General features: G+C 39.4%; 1 protein-coding gene across 1 annotated transcript in view; it reads left to right on the forward strand.

The window, feature by feature from the left end:
- The window catches only part of Exoc4 (exocyst complex component 4), a 716,316-nt gene that overhangs the window by 487,131 nt on the left and 205,620 nt on the right, over positions 1-23,565 (forward strand). The window contains exon 11 of the mRNA XM_075953989.1: positions 8,462-8,681. Within this exon, the coding sequence (XP_075810104.1) occupies positions 8,462-8,681 (220 nt within the window). The remainder of the gene's footprint in view (positions 1-8,461; positions 8,682-23,565) is intronic.

Consider the following 23,565-nt stretch of genomic DNA (forward strand, 5'->3'; position numbering starts at 1 on the left):
AATTTGTATTGATGAATCCTTCTAAAGCTCTTTGAGCAAGATATGGTAAGAGCTCTGTGTCCATGAGTGGTTATTAATGGCACTCCTATTGGTGTAGCAACAGGAACAATGTGGTTCCCATCCCCCTGCATTTGTATTAGAGTATCTGAAGGCCTTGTGGATCTCCAGCCCAGAAGAGAGTATATTAGCTATGCTACACCGCCATTTCCAGGCCGTGCAGTAGGCTTCGTCTCCTAAAATTTTCTTGGAAATTTTTGACAGCTTAATCTTTTATATGATAACATAAAAGGGTATTTAACTGCAAGTAAAGTAAGTTGAAGCAATAAAACAGAATTCAACCCTAACAGAATAGAAAAATTATCATCTTGCCTTTGAGCTTGGTTCAATAGCCCATATTATTGACTTTATTTATTTGCATCTTGAGGGGTTACAGAAAGATTGTTTTATATTAAGGGTTAGAGTTTAACTCTCACTTCAATTTCTAAATTATATGCTTAAAAGTTTTAACAGCTGTCATTTATAGAGGCTTACTTCATTTTTCTTAAAGTGCTTTTTAGTCTGTCGGGAGCACTTAAACATAGTCTCAAGTCATTTGCAATATACTCACGGCAAAACTTTTGAAAGTTAAATTTGTTTGTAAGCCGGCAGAGTCCAAATTTCATAGGTAATATTCTTTTCTCTCATTACTTAATGATTTTTACCTCGTTTCTCCTCAAGTCCCAGGCCTGAATCTCACTCATTACAAATAAGAGCACCCAAACCCCTTCTGATTTCATTAGTTCAGCAAATTGTCTCCTAGAGGCACGAGCTGAGGACACGATTGGACTCTGTGGTGATGAGCTTATTTTGTACTTTCCCCCAGAAAATCTTTATATACAAAGGCGCAGATCGTAGTTGGCCTCAGCATGAGCAATTACAGGCTATTGAGGGAGAGCTCTCCCCGATGTGCCAGTGGTTCACTCCCATGAATTAAGAGGCAAATGTGCTCCAATGTGCATTAACCTTTATGGATTTTTCTTCAGTTTTCATGTTCCACTGATTTATGGTCTTAAATATGCCTGTTGCTGCTGTTTCTGAATGAGTCCCTTGTAAATCATTTCTAAATGGTCTTTTTTCAACCCAGAGTAATACAAGTTGACTATATCTCAAATCAGTTCTGCTGAGGCTTCTTCACTTTGCCTAGTTGTCTTCTGCTTGGCTCAACTTTAAATGTCAATGTGAGACGTATCAAATAAATATGAAACATGTCTTAAAGAAGCCACATGTGTTGCGTTGCCTCTTTGTGCAGACCAAGTTGTTTTTTGCGCTTCTCATGGCCTTTAGTTGGATTAGAATCCAAAGTTTCATCTGTCCGTGTATAACTGTTCTCGGTTCTTTATACAAGGATGAACTCGTGTCTGGGGAGAGAGTCCTTGACTCCATATGGATTCTAGGTTGATTTCTCTTTCCCAGACAAATGAAGCACGGTTAGGATTTTGAATAGACTGTCCTAATAAGTGTACTTCTAGGCTCTATTTTCATTCAGATAAAGGTCGTTTCTTTCAGTGCAGTGTCTACAGCAGGGGTAGATGCTCTGTACTTGCTGGTATGTCGGGCTGGTACCAACCACAGTTCTGAACTTTAATGAAGCGAAAATGATATTTTCCAATAAATATAATTTGTGATAAGGAGGCTAGTCTGAGCAAGGGGCTTGGGATGCTTGAGCAAAATTTAGTTTATAAGATTTAGTTCCTAGATAGGAACCACATCATGGTAAAACATATAATTGAAAATATCGGGTGAAATGTAGACAGTGGGTGCTCATTTGTGTCTTCTAGAGAACACATAAATTGCTGCACAAAACATCAGTTTAAAAAAATACAGGCATTCTGTATGCATAGACTTTTAAAATTCCCCTCTGATAATATGAAATGAAAATATCTAGTTTAGTATTTACAAAAACATAACTATCAATACTAAATTTAGGGGAAAGACTAAACTTGCAGTGAAAATTAGTCATGTGCTGCTTTATTTGCTTTACAGTTTATCCTGTTTTACAACCTTTGGTTGAAGAGGCTTATTTGGAGGACAGTCTTCCAAGTCCCGTAATTAGATACTCCACACAGCATTGTGCAGATCTTCCCTTTGATTCTCATTGTCTCCTTCCCCTGCACAGATGCACCTGTAGTCTGTGTTTGCCAGCTCATAGTCCATAGGTCCAGGGAATCCCCAGCTGACAGCACTTCTGGAGATTAGATAATACTCCATTCACAGGGATCCATCTGTGTTCTAGCTTAACCCGGAAGTGTTTTCATCCCTAATGGGATTCTCTGACACTATCAAATATTCAGTGTTTCTTGCTCCCACAGTACTGATTAGGACCCTTGATGGAAAGATTGGACTTTTTGATGAATCTCCTCTATACCTATACCTCTCCCTCTCTCCTCATGTTCAACAGACCATTTTTAAAATGCTTATTAGTAGGCAAAAAAAAAAAGTCAGAGTGTTGTAGGGATTGGGGGGAGCGCAGGAGAACAGGAAATAAAATATAAACTTCCCCATGAAAAGTATCAGGAGCTACTTAAAATATTTGTAGTTTTTAGAATAACTTACCAGAAGCAGAATGAAGATGTTCACCATGGGGTTATCTGTAATAAAACCTGGATTAATGTTCCTTAGCAGATGTTTGATTTAATAATGTGCTCATGAGCATGACAGCCTGAGTTTGTTCTCTGTGAATGAGTAGGGGAAGGTGGTATGAACACATTGCCCAAAAGGAAGGCAGGGTTAAACTGACAGACTCCTCACTGGATGTTCTTTCACCAAAGAGAAACCAGTTGGCACCTAAGTGGTGGGGATGAGAGATGAAATCTGTTTCCTCTCTTAACTGTTAATTCTCCTCTAATCCAAACTCTTGTCAGAGGGAAGGGTCAAGGCTACACTGTTTGACTATGGATTGAGATGAAAATGTGTTCCTTTGTTCTGTATCTTGTTCAATATATTTCTCCCAAGACTATGCTCTGTGCCCATGTAGGCATTCAGGGGGCACTTACCACGCCATTTCTGGCCACATGGAGACTTTAGTCATCCCTAAACTATTTTTTATTTGTTTCTGAAGAATCCAGAGTCTAAATCTAATTATCAATGTGTTCCAGTAGAGAGTTTCCATCCTCACTTAAGCTTGCGCAATGGAAAGACTACTAACTATTAGAGTAGCCGCCACACTTACTGCATGTCATTCTCTGTGAGTAGGTGGTATTATTATCATACTTTACAGTGTAGAGAAGTAAGGCTACAAGAGATTCAGTTATTTGTCCAAGTCATTGCAGCTTGGTCCAACCTCTGCAATACCATCTCTGAGTAGTGTGGTTTTGACCACTCTACTTCCTAAAGTTGTTCTTCCTGTCACAGTTGACACTGAGCAAGGTTCACCTCTCAAGATGGTAGGAGAAGTCTTTCTTTGGTTGTGTTTTGTTTTGTTTTGTTTTGTTTTGTTTTGTTTTACCAAAAACAAGCATAGCTTACCCATACATATTTTTAAAACATTTATGTTCAATTCAGTTCCATTAATCTACATATTCTTATTTCGATACCATGCAGTTTTTCTTATTCTAACTCTATAGTACAGCTTGAAGTCAGGAGTGGTGATACATCTGGAAGTCCTTTTGTTGTTGTTGTTGTATAAAATTGTTTTAGCTATCCTATATTTTTTGTTTTCTGTATGAAACTGAAAATTTTCATTCTGAGGTCTGTAAAAAATTATGTTGGAATTTTGATGGAGATTGCATTGAATCTGTTGATTGCTTTTGGTAGAATGGGCATTTTTACTATGTTAATCCTACTGATCCATGAGCATGAAAGACGTTCCATCTTCTCTACCTTCTTCAGTTTCTTTCTTGTAAATTCATTTCCTTCATTTGGGTTTCCCCCTTCAAGATATTTTATAATGTTAGTGGCTATTGTGAAGGGTGTTGTTTCTTTCACGTCTTTTTCTGCCCAGTTGTCATTTGTGTATAAGAGGGTTACTGGCCACTTAATTGAAAGAGTTTATCAGCTGTAGGAGTTCCCTGGTAGAATTTTTTGGGGTTGCTCATGTATATACTATAATATCATATGCAAATAATGATACTTTGGTTTTTTTCCTTTTCAATTTGTCTCCCTTTTATCTTTTGTTGTCTTATTGCTCTATCTAGAGCTTCTAGTACTATATTTGAATAGATGTGGAGAGGGTGGACAGCTTTGTCTTGTTTTGAATTTTAGTGGAATTGTTTTACATAGATCTAAACTAGGTCTTCTTCACGCTTGCTGTTGTTGTTTAGCTTACAGTGGGAATGGGAGTGTTTCTGACTCTTTAGCCTGATTTTGGGATCCTTTTCCTCCTACTGGCTGCCTCATCCGCCTTAATATGAGGGTTTGTGCCTAATCTCATTGCATCTTGTTCTACTGCATTTAGTTAGCATCCCTGGGAGGCCTTCTCTTTTCTCAAGGGAAAGGGAGGAGCAGTGGATCTGGTGGGGAGACAACTGGAAGGAGTGGGGGGAGGGGAGGCTGCAGTCCAGATGTATTATATTAGAGAAGAGTAAATAAGAAAAAAGAAGAAGAAATTGTGTATGTTAAGACATATAACATGATATAGAATGACTAACCCAAACAAACATGTATGATTACCATTCACATGTTTACTATATTTTGTAGTAAAAATACTTAAATCTATGTTGTGTGCTTTCCATGTATACCATTCATTTTAACTGAAGTTCCTGCCTTGTACAGTAGATCTGAGTTTGTCTCTCATATCTAGCTGAACACATCCCCACCATCTCCCACTCTGGTAACCACCATTCTTCCCATTTTCCGACTAAAGACAGCTCTGGAAATAGCCTTAATTTTTCTTTAATTCTCCCATGTATCATGCTTTCTACTGAGATCCTTCCTTCACAGCTCTGAAAGCAGATTTGGAAACATGTTGAGTGGATCCCCTTAAGGTAAAAATGACAACATCAACTTGGATGTGTCACTGGAGATGGATGTTGTGTGCTCTGGGGAATGAATGGTTTGTATTCAAGAGAGATGGCTCACTGAAAATGATGGGGGCCCTCAGCCAGTGCTGCTTGGAGCCATCTCATGTTTTAGACACACGAAAGACAAATACGTGACTAGAGAAAGAAAATGTAGATTATTTAGTGTTTCTGTCACTCTGAGAACAGGCTGACTAGTAAAAAGTTTGTTCAGATGATAAAGATTTTGAAAAGAAAATATAAGTAATTTTCCTCAGAAAACCCTAGTCCCTCTGAGGAAAGCAAATGGAATTCTGGTGAAAGGAGTTTTCCTCATCTGCTCCTTAGAAGGTAAACAGCAATAGTTTTCTTTCGGAGGCTGACCAACGGGACCAGAGTGTACCTGGGTTCCTCTGCAAGTTCCATGAAATCAGAAGGGCAGAGTATGGAACTGTGAGATCTTAAATTATGGCTGTAGCTAACTATTTTGTCTCTCTTTTTCCCTGCCTTCTTCCACTCGCCATTAAAGAGTGATCCTTGAAGAGTGATGAGGTTTTCTTTGATTTCTTCTCTATATTACATGTTTCTTATTTTTTTCCTGGATTCCCTGGGTCACACTATTTTTGTTGTAATAAGAACCCCTTTGCTTCCTAGCAGTGTACACACACACACACACACACACACACACACACACACACACGAAATGGAGAGAGAGGGAGAACGGGAAAGAACACAATCAATGGAGTAAGATGATATATACTATTTAAGATTATCTGTAGTATGTTCATTATAAGTTTAGCAACAAAACTTAAGGAGTTAAACTTTAAATACGGTCTAACTAGAAAATAATTTGCAAAGTTTAGTCTATGTTATATGTAGGCAATTTTAAACTTTTCTGATTTTATTTTAATCAAGTAGCTAACCCTTCAGTTTGTAATAATTTTAACATTTCAAAAAATATTCATTGAAAAATTCTAATTCTCACTCACAGACTTCAGCTCCATCCTATCTCCTTCAGGTACCTGTTGTAAGACATATGATAAAGTATACAGTGAGAATATGCAGGTTCAAATACACATTGATCTTCACACTTTTTTAAAAAAAAAAAATTAACCTGTGACCTGGGATCTTTTCACATTTGGAGGGGGAGGGGTACAGCTTCCCTGGATGTGCACCACAGGTCTTTCATTTGCATCTAATTGATCAACATTAAGATTATTTCCTGCCTTAAGTTTTGGAAGTGTTTCCAGAAGTGGCGTCTCTGGGTGAAAAGGAAATTCATAGATAGTTTTGAGTAATATTGCAACATGTCCGTATCGTATGAACTGTGCCTCTTTTCCCTGCATGGGTGTTGTGTGAAGACGCCTCCTTCCCAAACTCACACTAACACAGTATGTTTGCACACCTATGGAATTTGGCCTGTCGCGTAGGTCAAAATTGGAATGTCAGGGTGCTTTACCTCTCATTTGTCTTATTATGAAAGTGAGATTTTTTTCTTTTGTTTAATGAACATTGCATTTCTCCTTTCTAAATGTTCTTTACTGGCTTTGAACACTTTTTTACTAATCTGTGGGGTTTTTTTGTCTTATTTCTAGGCAGCATCTGTGATACAAGTTAAAAATGTGTTTTCCAGTTATTTGTCTTTTGCCTTGATTTTCTTTCTCCTCTTTTCTGGGAAAACATTACAAGCAGCCCTTGCTTTGCATGCCATTGTGAAACTATAAAATTACAATGTAAGAAAACAATGCAAACTGTTCTTAATTAGTTTGTGTCTTCTGGAAAGTTCTGTCAAAATATTATAAGCTCTGCTGTCACTTGTAAACATGTGGAAATGAAAGGCAAGGAAACTGAGGTCTGAAGTGTATTTAATAACTGGAACCTTGAAAATACAAAGGAAGTGCTTTGTTTCCTTCAGAAATATTAAAACGTGCTTAAATGGTGCTTTCTTGCTCTATATTGTGTGCTTTGTGGAATCACATGAGCATCTTTTCTGTGCTTGGCAAACTTGTGCTTCTACATTTCAGTCAGCTGTGAGCATTTTATCTTTCTTTTCCCATTGCTATAAAATACCTCCAGGAGTTCCCAACACTTCTTGCTCTGGTGACGCATCCCGCTCCATCCTTGCCCTCCCTCTAATCACAGCCAGTTTCTGGGTTTATATTAAGAAGTTTTATTTTGGTTACATATGATTTTGAAATGGCGGTGTCAAAATTGTCAAAATCATGTATTTCTTCTATAAGATGATTTTCATTCAATTCATGTTTTACTTCTGATGGTATCTCATTTAGTTTTGTTCTTGTATTTTATCTGCATTGACCAATTATTTTGATATCTGCTTTTTATAAAATGCCACGTGGCCTTTGCACTTGATGAAAAGGAAGCAACATGTGTCATAATCACATAATCTTATATGAACTGAATAGACAGCACATGGCCACTTACAGTAGACGGGAATGGAATGGTTGCTCACTGACCACAATGCCCCGCAGTTTGGGTTTGTTTGTTTTTAATAATTTACTTATTCTTATCTTATGTGCATTGGTGCTTTACCTGCATGTATGTCTATGTAAGGCTGCCAGATCTTGGAGTTTAAGACAGTTGTGAGCTGCCATATGGGTGTTTGGAACTGAACCCAAGTCCTCTGGAAAAACAACCAGTGCTCTAAACCTCTGAGCTGTCTTTCTAGTTCTGCCCAGCAGTTTTTTATATGCAGAATTCCGAAGGGTTCATATCATAGATTGGCTTTATGTAATTACATGGAATGGATGATGCTAACTATACTGTGATTCTGTAAGATTTAAACTATGTTGTCAGGGGCTGACGTCATTTAACTAAACTGTAGTACATTAAATTTGTGTGTATCAAACCATTAAAAGCAAGGCTACCTCTACAGAAAAGTGCAAACAATAATATATAGTCATTTCTGAGTTAGGATAGCTGTCAATATTCTGATATATATATATAGAGAGAGACCTTAAGTGTTTTAATAAAAGAAATAAAACATTAAACATAATACATAAATTTGAAATTCTGCTTTATCTACCAGCTCCTATTCTTTCCCTTTCATAACCTGCCACAAACTCAATATCATTGTAAATAAAAGAATACTTTTATGCCCCACATATTATATAAAAGCAATTTCAATGAGAAATATGCAGTATTTGTGGGTATGCTCTTTAGTTTGTGCTATAATTTTCTTTTTTGTTTATCTTAGTTTTCCTTTAACTCTTACGGTCATATTTCTTTTGAGAATTAACCAAAGTATTGTGCTCTACCCCACATAGAAAAAGCCTTGCTTTTCTGTTACGTTCTATTTCATTTAATTAGTGAAGATTTAAAAAAAAAAACATGAAACTTGTATTGAGGTGGAATGATGACCTTGCTATCTCCATGGAAACAGCCTGAGCCCACAGATACTGTTATGTGTGGTGTCATATTTATGTTTTCCTGATCTATTTAACCACCTTCTTATCTTGTTTGTCCTCCAGATTTATTCAGGAGATTGAACATGCCATGGGACTTGGCCCTGCCAAACAGTGTCCCCTTCGAGAGTTTCTCACCGTGTACATCAAAAACATCTTCCTTAATCAGGTCTTGGCTGAGATCAACAAGGAGATTGAAGGAGTCACCAAAACAGCAGACCCCTTGAAGATCCTAGCTAATGCAGACACCATGAAGGTTCTTGGGGTGCAGAGGCCTCTCCTACAGGTAGGAAGAAGAAAAGAACTTATTATTTTCCTAATTTTCTAAAATGTGGTGTGTGTGTATCTGTATACCACATATGTGCCTGGTGCCTGTGGAGATCAGAAGAAAGTGCTGGATCTCCTGAAACAAGTGATTGTAAGCTACATGACTGGGTGCTAGGAATCCAGCCCAGGTCCCCTGGAAGGTCAGCCAATGTTCTTAGTCACTGAACTATCTCTCCAGCCCCAAAATTACTGTTTTTAATCACTATTTTCTTATGACTTGGCAAGAGTCATAACTTTAGAAAAGAAGAAGATTTGCCATCTGGTTCTGTATTCAACAGGGACAAAACAAAAGAAAATAAATTAAATAGACACTAGGGAAATTTAGTTCTGATGCAGTTTGGATAAGGGAAATTCCCAAGATCATGAAGGGAATAAAAGAGTTTAGCTTTAACTGTGGGGGATGGTGAGTCTCGTTGATATTCCGGCAATGCTTCACTGCTTGTCTGGAATCTGTCCTTGAGTGAATTGTTTTTCCACTGCTGAATGCAGCCCAGAGTAGGAAGGATTAGTGGGATGGACATTTGTTACCCTGTGTAACCTCAGTTACCAGCAGGAAGCCAGTTCTCCAAACCAGTTTTAGGTAGTTAGTGTAAGTAACTTGACTAGCTCAGAGAGTCTAAACCAGTAAACTGGCTGTTAAAAGTCAGATCATTTAATTCAAGTAATGACCTTGTTAATAGTAAACATTTTCTTTGACGATAAGGTCTCTGGGCAATAGAAATTATCTGACAATAGATATTTTTGTTTCATAGGCCTATGGTAGATATTTTAGCTTATGACGTGATAATAAGTAGAAAATTAAAAAATCATGAGTCTGAATTATGGATATACTTTCACAATTACATCAATCTTGCTTTAAGAAGAACAGTAAGAAGGGTGTGGAGGCTCACACAATTGATTCCAGAAGAGGCGGGTGGATCTCTAGTGGTTTTGAGACCAGCCTGGTTCACGTGGTGAGTTTCAGACCATCCAGGGGCTACATACTGAGACTCTGTCTCAAGAAAAGAACACTGAACACAGCGCATTGTTCCATAAATTACACAGTATGAGGGGCTCCAGGTGAGGAAGACTTGAGCTCTCCAACAGAGCTGTTTACATGGGCGGGTTATATTTGCTTCCGTCAGCTCTTTGGCTGTGCTACTTAACTAGGTAAGTCTGTGTGCATTAGAATTTAGAGACATGATATAACTCAGCAGAGTGTCTAGTTTCACACAAACTCTCCATAATAAAGAGATGAATGAGAAGCATCATAAGGAAAGTTGCTCATGCATACTGTCTGTTCTCAGTGAGGGGGCTGCACTAAGTTTGGTATAAAGAGAGGGGGTGTCAAAACTGTGTTCACTGTTCACTGTCCCCACTGGGGTGCTGTTTCACTGATGAGACCTCCCTGAATCTTAGTGAGTATCCCACATGAACTGAAAGATGTTTCAGGCTGCTCCCCAACCAGGTTCCCTTTTCTTATTTTCCTTATTCTTCCCTTTCTCTTCCCCATGTATTTTCAATGCTGAGGTCAGTACTACTAAGGCCATCCTGCCAAGTGGCTTCTGATCTGGTTCTTCTGGGAGGGATCACCACTAGGAACCCAAAGGTAGAGAAGAAAGAGGCTATTGTTTCTTCCTCCCTACTTGAGGTGCTGAAGCTTCCTCAATAGCTGTAGCTCCTGCTCTCTCTGGGCTCTGACAACAGTTTCTTCTTCTCACTCCTCGATTTCCTCTTTCTGCTCTTAGTAGTCTCTGTATACTCAACATCCCTAGTTCCTATTCTCAACCCTTACCATATTTCTGTAAGTTATCTCTTCATTAATATTTCTTCATTTGAATTACTTGAGTGGAGCACTTTATTTCATGATCCAAAACCAAATTCTTCACTGACCATTTCTTTCATATTTTCTGCATGTGTGCTTGCTTGATTGCTTTCTGTCTTGTTTTAACTTCAAATTGAACCCAGGACTTTGTAAATGCAAGGCCAGCATTCTATTATTGAGCTGTACCCCCAAGCCCAACATTGGGTTTTTCCTTCTCAACATTTAGCACATATATAGGTACTACTTTTGCTAACTTGTCTTCTACCATTTCCCACTAGGAGGTAAGTTCCTAAAGCCTAGCACACTGTTGGCAGCAGGAAGTACTTGTGCATGTTACCAAATGCATATGTGCATAGATGATCAATAGGCGATCAACAGATGAATAAACTCAATGGAGAAATTCAAAATGGGAAAAAATGAGAAACAGTGACTATGATTTGCCTGATCATGAGTTACTTTTCCATCAGGAACCCATCCAGTGGTCTAGTCTCCTGAAATGCCATGCTCTATGAGAAAATGAACAGCTTTATCATATATCATGTCCTGGGTTTAAGGGAAGGATGGGGAGAGCACGTTACACTATCAAGTAATCTGTGAGCTAGAGACTTGCCTTATTAAACATGATTATTTTGAGCTTATGTCTGGCTCATATTGGGCCGTACACTGCCGCCTAAATGTCACCTGTGGGCAGTCTGTGGTGTACCTATCAGGTCACTCTCCAACTTGTCACCGTCATTTTGTATTAGTGGCTCTCTTTTTGTCCTATAAATCAATTACTGCAGTCTGAGCTAGGTACGGACTCTACCTAGTCTCCTTTTTACCTTATCAAGACGTAATTACACATAAGTGAGTAAATCTTAAGACCAAAGCCTTTCTAATTAGTAACCTCCAAGGTTGTGCTCAGAGCCAAAATGCCGACTTTGTTATATGGCCGTAGTCTTGACTTCTTTTGTGCATTAAAACTGTATTTTTGAAGATGCAAAGTTCTGAGGGGTATGGTCATTAAATCTGTCTACTGTTCTCTGAGATACAAGGTTTCCATCCTGAAAAATTCTCTTTCTTTATAATATGCTAAAATTTAAGGGTTTCTTAAAGGTATCTTTATGACTACTTTATATTTTTATTTCTAGCTAATTATAGGTGGCTAATATGAGAAAAAGTGGCAAGTAGGTCTTAAACCTATTAACTGATAATGTAAGATACACTCCAAAGGGAGCTGGGGGACTCCAAAGGGAGTGTGAGAGACGCAGGTGGGGACAGTGCTCAGTTACATGACTGCTGTCAGGTCACAGAGGCAAGCAGAGCATGTGCTCTTCCCCTGAGGCAGCAGCCGTGTCATTTGTCATCAGCCTGGTTGGGTTTTCCAGGGAGAGGAAGGACAGTTGTCTAAGTGCTGCTTTCATTCATTTGATGATGGGCAGATGAAATACATGATGGCCTATGAGGAGAACCTCACGTCTGCCGTTGCTTCCCCCAACATGGCCTCTAAGCAGCCCAGGCGTCTTGTCTTGAGGAGTGCTAACATGCACTTGCAGTAATGATTTTACTTTCTGCGGCAAATTCCATGGCGGGAAGAAAGGGAGTTAATAAGAAGAGAAAGAGCAAGCCCCACTTTATGCAGTGAGAGCAATGGCCTTCAAATGACACAGCACTGCAGAACAAGAGGCAGTGACAGAAGTAATATCAGTAATGATAGCAGTCAGCACATTAGCAGTGTTGACTAGGGGCCAGACACTCCTGAGTGCTTTACATCAACTGGCTCATATATGCTTTGATTGTATGACAAGAACGTCTTTGATGGTCTTATGAATAGAAACTGAAAACAGTTGAATTAAATTACCTACCAAGAGTCTTGTGGCTGGCAAAGGCACAGCTAGTTTATACCGAGGAAGTCTAGTCCTGAGCCCTGTGTTCTACAGTGGTTTGCAGATCATAGTCTGAGGATTATGCTTATCTGCAAGCTACCTGCTACTCTTGTGTCACCAGACACAGACTTGAGAGTGTGCCTTTAGACACTAATTTCTCCTTAGTACTTTGACATTGTCTGTGAATCTAATAAATTGGAACCTATATCTTACATATTTCTGGGTTTTGAATTTATTTTTCTGGTAACTCATTTTTATTGCATCTCATAAAAGCGTATATTCGCAACAGATTGTGGGGATACCAGGCTGTTGCCATAGTTAAAGGAGCGTTGCTCCAGATCCTTTACTGTCCCACACTGCCTCCCAGGGAGTGAAGGAAAGGACCATCTGCTTCAGTCCTAACACATCTACAACAGAGAGTGGGAACTGGTTACTATTGGTTCTCGCTAAAATCTCTAGTTCCAGAATAGATCTAGAACAACTAAAATGTCTAATAATATTTATATAAATATTCTTATATTTTTATTTATTTATGTGAATGTGCACACACACACCATGATGCATGTGTGGAGATCAGAGGACCGCTTGTCACTATTTAATAAATGGATGTGTGAATGAGTAGATGAAAATGATGCTTTCCTTACCACTCAGACGTGTGTGACTCTGTTTGTCCCTCATGACACAAAATTCCTGATGTTGAGTTTCAGAACCTACGCATTGCTAAGTTAGACTGTTACGGTTCTCTTACCTCTGGTGTTCCAATGTAAGGGCAGAATTGGGCATGACTCATGTGGCCTTTTGAGAGGTTTCCTTTTACACTACTTTTTCGACAAAATTGCCTCTCTTTTGCAGTGTTAAGCTTATTGAATCAAGCTGTACTAAGGAAGTCTCTTGGGAAAAATTTCTCATTTCTCTTAAGCCACATTTTGGATCTGGAGCTTTGAAGCTCTGTGCTCAGCATTCTGACAGGGCATTAGGGGTACATTTGTTTGAGGTGGACATTGAGGTGGTCCATAGACTTTCAGTCTATAGTGTGATAGTTTGAATGCAATTGTCCCTCATAAACTCATAGGGAGTGGCATTGTTAGGAGGTGTGGCCTTGTTGGAGGAAGTGTGTCACTGTGGGGTTTGGCTTAGAGGTTTCATATATGTTCAATCAAACCATGCCCAGTGTCTCACTTCACTTCTTGCTGCCTGTTGATCAAGATATAGAATTCTAAGCTCCTTTTCTAACACCATGTCTGTCTGTATGTCCCCATGTTCCACCGTGATGATAATGGGCTAAACCTCTGAAACTGTAAGCTTCCTAATTAAATGTTTTTCTTATAAGACTTGCCAATAGAAACCCCTAACTAAGGCTGGGCAGTGGTAGTGCACGGCTTTAATCCTAGCACTCAGGAGGCAGGGGCAGGTGGATCTCAGAATTCGAGGCCAGCCTGGTCTACAGAGCTGGTTCCAGGACAGTTAGGGCTATTACACCGAGAAACCCTGTCTCAAAAAACCTGGGGGGGGGGGGGACGATCCTAACTAAGACACATAGACATATGGAAAGAGATTGAACACTCTGGTTGACTTTATTTCTCACATGGATTGTCATTTGGTAATTAACATATCCTTTGATGTTTCCATGTTTTTTTCTTTATTTTTTAAGTGACAGTACCAATAGTTTATATTTTTTATTCCTCGCCTATGAAACTATTGCATGGGCAACTGTCTGATCAGTGATCCACTGATGTTTTCTTTTCTACCCTATTGGTGAATCTTTCCTATTGTCGCTAGCTGGAGAGCTGCCTGCAGACAGGGGCATCAGACCTCTGACTCAGCCTGCGCTTGTATGCTGTCACCATCTGACACGTCTGTGTATTTGTGTTAGCGAAGCAATGCCCATAGCCTGTAGTGTTGACATCACCTGGGAACTTGTGAGAACTAGATTCCCGAACTCCAGACCTGGATTGACATAAACCTGCATGGTCTTCAATGTAATCTGAAGTCGAAGAAGCGTTCTTGTAGTGTTATCCTGGCCAGCTCAAGGGCACAGAATTCCAGGATCTAATGCTGTGAGTATTTAACTTTGTGGTGAGCAACTGTAGTCACATTAAAAAGTATTCTACATTGTTTCATGCTGACCCAGACATTGCAAAAACAATATTTGCCATGGTGGCAGAAGCTGTTTCCTAGTCTAGCACATTGCAGAATTTTGCAGAGTGCTTTCCCAAGACAGGAGCCCACGTTTTCTGGCTCAGGAAGAGCCATGTGAGACAGAGGCAGCTTCCCTAATGTTCAGGCTCAAATTTCCTGTCACTAGAGAAACGAACATGAGCTGTATGGGTAAGAGCACGCCGTCTTGAAACAGTTAAAGCGTATTCCATTTCTCTCACTGCCCTAGCATTTGCCAGAGTCACTTGTGAGAAGTGACATAGCTACAGTCTGCCTGCAAACACCACACTCACACCTCCTCCTCAGCCAGCCACACTTCCCACTTCCACCTGCCGGCCTAGATGAGTTGTTCTCAGGAACACGACCTGTTGAAGTCACCCAGGAAGCTTCCTAAAAAGCATCACTGCCCACACTCTGTCAGTTGGCCAGGAGTGAGGGACTCCCAGCAAGATACCCAGATGATCCCAGCATTCAGCCAGAATTGGTGCCACTTCTCTGAAGACTGCTGCTTTGAATCAGTTATTTCTCTGACAGGGGAAACCTGAAATTATTGCTCAGACATTAATCTGATCAGGTCTGTAACAGAGTACTCAGTTTTATGTTGGGAAGCAAGCTTTATACATAAGCTTTGGAATCACATACAAGCGCATTCCAGCCACATTTGATATCTTCTTCTTTGTGACCAAATTATTTTGCATCTATTTATCTATTTTTTCCTCTGGAAACTATAACTTTTGGGCCTAGGAACAGGGTAATGGCTAAGTGGATAATGACTGTAGAACATACCTTCTTCTCCTTATTCCTACCACGGGGTCTTAGCGTAGAGAGCTCTAATACAGTGCCTACCTAACCTGATAGCAAGCAAGAACAGATGCTATAGCTGCACCATTTACCTGTTCCTGGAGCCCCTCTGCTGGTTAGAGAAAATCAGTAGTGGCATGTGGTATTTATGACTCTTAGAGACACTGGATTGGTTTCCTAGGGATACCAAAGCAAGTTAACACAGTGTTGATGGCTTAAAACAAAAGTTTATTCTGTGAGGCCAACAAGTTGGCTCGATGGGTAAGGATGTTTGCTACCAAGCCTGATAACTTGAGTTCTACCTCTAGAACCCAAAGGAGGGAAGTGATTCTTGCAAGTTGTCCTTGGCCCTCTATACAAGCTCTGTAGTGCACATACGCACTAAATAAATAGTTTAAAGTTTTAAATGGTTTACTCTGTCACTTTTATAGATTGCAGAAGGTGCAATTCCTCCAAGGCTATAGAGGGGACCCTCTCTAGAGACTGTCGCTGTTCTTGCTCTAGAAACCTAACTCCAGTCTCCACCTCTTTAACATAGCATTTTCCCTGCCTCCATTTGTCATTTGTCTGGTCTGACTTTCAGTGTCCTTATGCCTGCCATAATCTTGTATGCTTCCATTCCAAGCTTTAACATCATCTGCAAAGAACCTGTTTCCATATTGGGTCACATTCTCAAGTTCCATGTTGAAAATATGGACTGGGAAGCATACAGATCACTCCTCTACCCATCCATGGAAATCAGCATGCAAGTATTGCTGTTAAAGCAACTGCCCAGGATAATCTAAATTACAGGAGTCAACAAGGTTCCAAAGGGAAGTTATTGATAGGTGGGTAGTTGCAGGAATCCCAGTCAAGCTGAAGTGGACAGAGCTGCTTACGTACAGTTATTTGCTAGAGATAATTACTGACACCCAAACTTATTAACTTCCTAGCTAGGCCAAAGCACTGTCAGTAACCTTTTCTATTTTCCCAAGGACAGCAGCAATAGCATATTGTTTTCCTCAGATCACATTATGTCAATATGAAGAATATTGCCTTTGAGTGGCATTTGCATCACAGCTAATTGTTGCTGTTCTACTATTCCACTCTCCGGTACAGAATAGATTCAGCTTTAATAGACTAATAGATTAGTCCCATTTAAGATCTGCTGGAAGTCATCATGAAAATCATTAAGTTGAAAAAAGAGCTGATCAATTGATATTCCCCTCCTCAAGCTCTTAGAGAGGGTTCTAATGTACTTCACTGTGAAAAACTAGTCCAAAAAAAAAAAAAAACTTCTTGGGATCCAATATCATTCTTTGGTATACATCTATACTTAAAGAAACACTAACCACTTTGTTTTCTGTGAATTGTATTCCTAATTTTTATTTGTTCACTAGTAATGCTGATTGGCCTTTTCATAGCAAGCCGAAGCCTCAACTAACCAGCAACTCATGACTATTTGAGACTTTATGCTGGGAAATGGAGTACTAGAAAGTATTGTTCTTGTCTTTATTTGGATTGTCACCATAGCTTCAAAGAGTCACCTGTGTACTTCTGTCTGCCAATGTACTTCTGTTGATGATGGAGACTCACAACTTTACTGCCTTCACCTGTGTTCTCATTTCATTTTTAATCCAGTTGTGCTTTTTCTGTGGTGATATTCCCATTGCTGATTTAGATATTTTTAACTATCATGTAATTTCTGTTGTGATTCTTCAGAACTATCTTAGGAAGTAATTGCTACTAAGTTTCCTCCTGGTACAGTGGGGAAAGCATGGCATGCATGAGTATGGTGTCCCTAAGAGTGACAAGTCCATAGAATGCCATCTCTGTAGGATGAGAAGGCTCCTTGCCCAAGCTACCATAAGCCAAGGAAGGAGGGAAGTACAGTGGGTATAACATGTCCAGCAGGGCTTCAGAAAGAGTCTACACACTGAGACATTTCACAAAAGGCAGTATTGTTACACTTAACCACATAATCCCTTCATTCCGATAAATGTCAGTGAGATTCCTGTAGAAATATGCCCTATTAAATGAAAGGCCTCATTTATGGTGCTAGCTGCTTTTCTCTCTCTGTTAGTAAATACCTGAAGGAAGCAACTTGAGAGGGGATGGGTGGACTTTGGCCCATGACAAGAGTCCATAATGGTGAGGAAGGCATAGTGGGGCTGCGGGCCTTGTAGTTTAGCATTTGGAAACACCAGGACTAGATGCGAGGCCTACCTCTCACCCTCAAAGTTTGTCCCTGTAGCCCTATGACTACCAGCCGCGATCCAGGTCAGAAAGGTTTCATGACCTCATAGACCATCATACCAGCTGCTAGGGACATTTCCATTCCCCATAGCTCTAATCTATTCCAGTGTTTTGTGGGTTTTTTATACACGATTAAACCATCACCATGACAATTTGACAATCAACTATTGTTTGAATAATTTATAAAAAATTTTAAGGACCTAAAAGCTCAAAACATGTCTCCTAAATACCCACATACTTCCTAGCCAAAATTCTACCATTATCATTATCCTATATTGGCTTTGTAGCAGAGGTGAACCTGCACATTCTTACTCCTCTTCAGCTATGCCCGAAACACATCCCTGACCACTTACTGTTGACATGGTGCTACCCACAGGACACTAGAAATGGGAGTGTCTAGCTGCCACAGTGAGGGAGGCCATAGCTGTTTTCTTTGGAATACTTGATTGCTAGAAGTAGTTGTCCAAAATTTACTTTAAATATTGCCACGGAACATGAATTGACTCACTCAGATTAGTTTGTAAGTAGGGTTTTTGTCAGTATCACACAATAAGGGAACTATTTTTCATCAGCATTAATGAAGAAGGCTGTGGCTGAATGAGAAATGATTTTTATGTACAGGCAAACCAAGCACATTATATAAGCAACTTCACTATTATAAATATCTTAAAGTTTTAGTCTCATCTCTGAAGGTTAAAAGAATAGATTCTTGTCTAGTTTTCTTAGTAAAGTTTTTGGTTATTTGATCTTCTTTAAGAATCTTCCTGCAAAGTGAGAAGAAAAAATAACTACTATATTTAAACTAACTTCTATTGAGTGTAGATAGTTAATCTTCTGGAGTAATACAAAGGGGCTAGAAACAAACATTAATTATTGGGGTTTTTTCTCTGTTTTCTACCACAAATATATTTATTTAGCCCAGTATATTTTATAAGGACTCTTAATTATCTCACATTTTTGTTTTATTATTTTATTTCATTATTTATTAGGTCATAGGGTCGCTTACAAATAGAGGTGAAAACAGAGCAAGCTGGAGGCTTTCGTCTTGAGGGAGTCTGAACGGGAAAGTAATTGCAGCCAGTGACACTTGCCTACCAGCTTTTCTCAGTGCTCCACAGGGCTGTTTGAAAATGACATCGATATAGGGGTAAGCCCTAGACTTTAAGCTGGGACTCTGAATTTACTTTCTGTCATGAGTAACAGTAGGCGTGCTGATGGCCAGCTTAGTTTGTCACCCAGACCGCTCCATGTATCAGGCCACATTTGAGATAAATATTTTGAAACATTGAGTGGCTGCTGTCCATTTTGATGATTCCTCAACCCACTATTTTGGGGATAAGCGGAGAGAAGGTAATGACTTTTGACAGATCTGCTGACAGGGACTGAACCACATTAACACTCTGTCACTCAGATCTTTACAGGGCTACCTTTGCCTGAAATATATTTGACTTTATGTGCTAGCAAAGGCATCTTCAGATTTATTTCTTTTCCTTAAATGTTAGAGAAGGGGAAGAGCATCTCATGAGCAGACACAGGAAGAGAGAAAGGCTGGCTCGACAGCCCAAGCAAATGATAGTTATCATTCTTAGGAGGGAATTGCTGACCCAGCAGGATTACTGGTAGGAGCCAGATGAGTATAGTAGGAGAACTGCTGTAATTGGGGAATTTTTGAGGTTCTTATCCTAAGTAATTTTTGCCCTGTCTATATGTTGCCAATCTGGCTTAGAGACGTTCTAAGTGACCTTTCTAGTGAGAAAGTGAAGAGAAAGAACAAGACTATCTCCGCCTGGAAGTTAAAGACTAACCATTCAAGGAAAGCAGCTGTTTTTCTTCATGCTTTTCAAGGTTCCTGCAATGCTCAACTTATCTGCATTTAATCTTAGTATGGGCATGTACAGTGGCCTGGGGAAAGCTGGTATACTGCCTGTGACAAGAATGGCAGGGTTCAGTCACGTAATTCCCCTGCGTTAAAATGCTGTTGAAGCGAAATGGAGATATGTATTAAACCCTTGCTCTGTGCTGAACGTATGATCTCATCTCTGAATGTCATGGGACAAGGTGGATTAGGGATATAAGTCTATTAATTAGAGCATCTGAGTCTGTCACACCCACAAATCCAGGCGGAGTAGAGGACAGTTCATAATGAATACCTACCAACTATGATGGCCCAGAAGCCAAGCACACTGTATGTGGTAAGGAGATGCACTGGGGACTTTATGTGCAGATATGGAGCAGACAGGAGAAAGTGTACCACCTGTCCCATTGGGACTCAAGATTCTGAGTGATGTCTGAGGACAAACTGAATGAGCTGCAGAAGTGGAAGGAGAATGAGAAACAAGGTTTAACAAAGTAACTTGCCCCTGGCCATCTGGGGCGTCCAGCAGACCTGTTTCCTGTTGCTGTCTAACAGGGAAACATGAAAGGTTTTAAAGAACACAGGTACTCAGTGGGTGAATTTAAAGAAGAATGCCACTTGCTGATACAGTAAAGGACAAAGAGCTGGTGTCCCAGAGGCAACTGATGTAGGGACCTCCTCATACCCTAGGACAGGAGACTGTCTCCTGTGAATGTTTTGTTTTTCTCTAGACTGAAGCCTTCAACAATGACCTCACAACTGCCTGAGATAGGTGACTTCAATGTTTGAGGTCATTCTTTTGATTGATTGTCATAATTGGCCAAACGAACCCAACAAACTGATTTCCTGGAATATTTTGTTCCCATGCCACAAAAGCCTCAACGGGGTAGAGATCACATCTGCACCCACAGGAGCAGCCATCAACTACAGCACATCCACATTATTGAAACAGTAAGCTGTACGTTTCTCATTCATTCTTTTTAGACACACACAAACTCTGCTGATTGGAAATCTTGCTCTGGGGAATAGACAACCCACAACTAGCTCATTAACAGGTTGTCTATGTCTTTGTGTCCTTTTTGGACTGTGAATATTAGAAATAGAGTCTTTTGAGAAGAAAAATTCATCGAGGCTTCTATTTGGTCTCTCTCTCTTTTTCTTCCCCATTTTTATCTTCTTTTACCTTCATGGTTACAGCTATTCCCATGATGGATAGTCCTATCTGTAGAACCCAGAATACCATGAGTATTCACTTGCAAATATGTATAAATTCAAATTCAGATAACTGCACTTAAATGAGCCATTCTCTACCTCTGCTTATTGGGTGCACAGCACTTTTCTTTGCCTGGTTTCAACTAAAAGAGCTTAATTGCTTTCCCTCCTTTTATTCCATGAAGCATTTCTGAATTTGTTGTCCTCTTGGCTGTTCCAAGGTCAAGGCTGCCTATCAGGTACCTGCAGAAGTGCTCTAATGACCTTGTTTGCTGTATGCCTATGGCTTCCAAAGCTTTACCAGCCTGAGCGTAGGGGCTGGGCCGTTTGCTAGCTTCTTGAACCAAAAATACCCATTTCTTTCATCCTTTCACATTTTGCTCTAGACCAGTAGAAATCTTTAACACATAGTAGGTACACACTGAATGAATAAAATGGAATTGCCAGCAGCTTTGTCAAAGGGTGTACAAAAACAAACTTACATTGTTTGCCAAGGGGAGCAGCATTATGTTTTAAACTTTCCTTTTAGATTTTTTTTTTAATTTTTTTCATTTACAGAAAAGTTGCAAGGGCAGTATAACAGGTCTCTAATGATCATGACAGTTTATATTTTTATTTTATTTCTTTTTTAAATTAGTTTTTAAATTCTTACTTAACTATATATTAGTACACTGAGCATATTCCGCCCAACCTCCTCCCCTTGCCTTTTCTTGTCCCTCTGTTGGTTCACTTTCATCCCTTAGATCCTTCTTCCATGTCATATCTGTGTGCATGCTTACATATACTATATAACATCTAAGAGCTGCAAATGGGAGAATTAATGCATTATTTGTCTTTCTCAGACTTGCTTAAGTCACTTTAATGTGATTATCTCCAGTCGCATCCATTTTCCTACAAATGACAATCTTCTTTGTGGCTGTGAAAATTCATTTTGTGCATATACACCACATTTTACAAATCTATTCCTGTGTTGCTGGGGAACATCTTTTGGTTTCATAACTTAGCTGGTGTGACTCGAGCTGCAATAAACATTGATTGCAAGTATCTTGGTGCTATGTTTATTTAAAGTAGAGACCCAGAAGTGGTGTGTCTATTCCGTGTGGTCATAGTGTGGTGTCCTGTAAAATTTCCTACAAAGTCTGCTGATCTGTTTCATAAGAACTCTGTGATTTTGGACATCATCTCCACTGTCCCTCTGCCATGACCTATGACTGTTGATGGAAACCTTGACTGCTGGTCCGCAACAGCGTCTGTCAGGTGCTATTCCCGCCCCAGCTTTGTTGTGCTCTACACACTATTTGAGAGTTCATAGTGTTCTAACTTTTTTTTAACCTTATGTGCATTGACATTTAATCTTTGTTCTGTCGAGTTTTGTATGTCTGACAAATGCTTGTATCAGGTGTCTACCATTTAGAAAGGAACTAGTCACTTGGAATGGTAATGATGACAAAGCAGAGGAAAATCATCCTTACCAGCCAGACATGAAATTCATTAGCAGAAGAGACAGAAGCTTTGATATACAAAATATAATTAAGTTAAGAATTTATTTTTCATAAGCAAAATTTGAAAGATAAGTTGTAATTTATAAAATCATTATTTGGTTGTTGAGATTATTTTTTTAATTAGTCCCTGTGTTACTGTTTTTTAATCTTGTGTGTGTGAATATAAAACTCATATACTTCCTTAAAATGCATTTTTAAATATTTATATGATTAGTTATGTATTTATAATGCCTACTTTTCTGGGGAAATCTAATTATTTCTTAAAAATCATTGCAAGTGACTGGCTTGAGAGCTATTTTTATTCTTTCTCAACTAGTTCAATCTAGGTGGAAACTAAGCTAATTGGCCCATGAAACTATTGACTAGGCTTACCTCATGAGTATTAACCAAAGCAGATCTTGTGCCTGTGAAAAAACAATCAATTTCTCTACAGCCAGCTTAGCAAATGCAAATGCTTCAAGCAATAGCAGGAGGAGGGGGACTTTTTTTCAGTTGTTTCCTTCTTTCTTTTACGACCTGGACTTAGGAGTCATAGGCAGATTTACTTCAATGGTAAAAATATAATAGTTCAGACAGGCAATGCTGTGACCTCAACCATATACATGAGACAGGTTATTTCCTTATATTAATATGTAACAAATTATTAAATTCTGTACATTATTTTTATATATAATTAATCTGGTTTGTGAGTTTTCCAAACACAATTTGGTATATAAAGACTTGACTTCAGTAGAATTTTTAGCACTGGAATGTACCTTAGAAAGGTTGTCTAAAGTGACATCTAGAAATGACAGCTCTAATAAAGGCTGTGCGCCGCCCCCCCACCCCCACCCCGCTTTGTGGCTTGGTTCTCTGTGTAGTCTACTTGTGGTATTATTTTAAAGCACGTTGCTGTTAGTTTGGCGTGGTTTACTTATCATGGGTTTGAGTAGCTCTGGACTTTCCCTGTAAGAATGTTGTTTTGTTCCGTTGCTCTTCTAGAAGAGTAACACACCCCACCTTAGAATGACTTTGCTCTGGATTTTCTCTAGGCAGAGCACGTTTCACGCCAAAACCGAATAACAAGCATCTCTCTCCTAATTTATGGTTTTCAAATTTCTACAGTGCTTTTCTTCCCTGCTTGCTGTCCAGAATGCTGTCTGAAAAGTCACATGGTTTAAATAATTGATGGCTACTTTATGAAATTGTCAGCCTGGATCCGTCCTCCTGCCTCCCCAGCCACAAGTTCTCGAGCTGCTAATCCTTTTATGTTGCATACGGTTTTTCTTCCTGGTTTCATTTAGATAATTATATTATTCACCCTGAAATATAATTGCTGTTATACTGTGGGGGAGGAGGGGCAGAATAGGGTGGAGCTGCCTGCTGTTGGCATCTGCAGGTTATAAAATGTCTGTTACACTCTAGCCTCTAAT

This window comes from Microtus pennsylvanicus, chromosome 19 (genome assembly GCF_037038515.1).
Source record: "Microtus pennsylvanicus isolate mMicPen1 chromosome 19, mMicPen1.hap1, whole genome shotgun sequence".
NCBI classification, from domain to species: Eukaryota; Metazoa; Chordata; class Mammalia; order Rodentia; family Cricetidae; genus Microtus; species Microtus pennsylvanicus.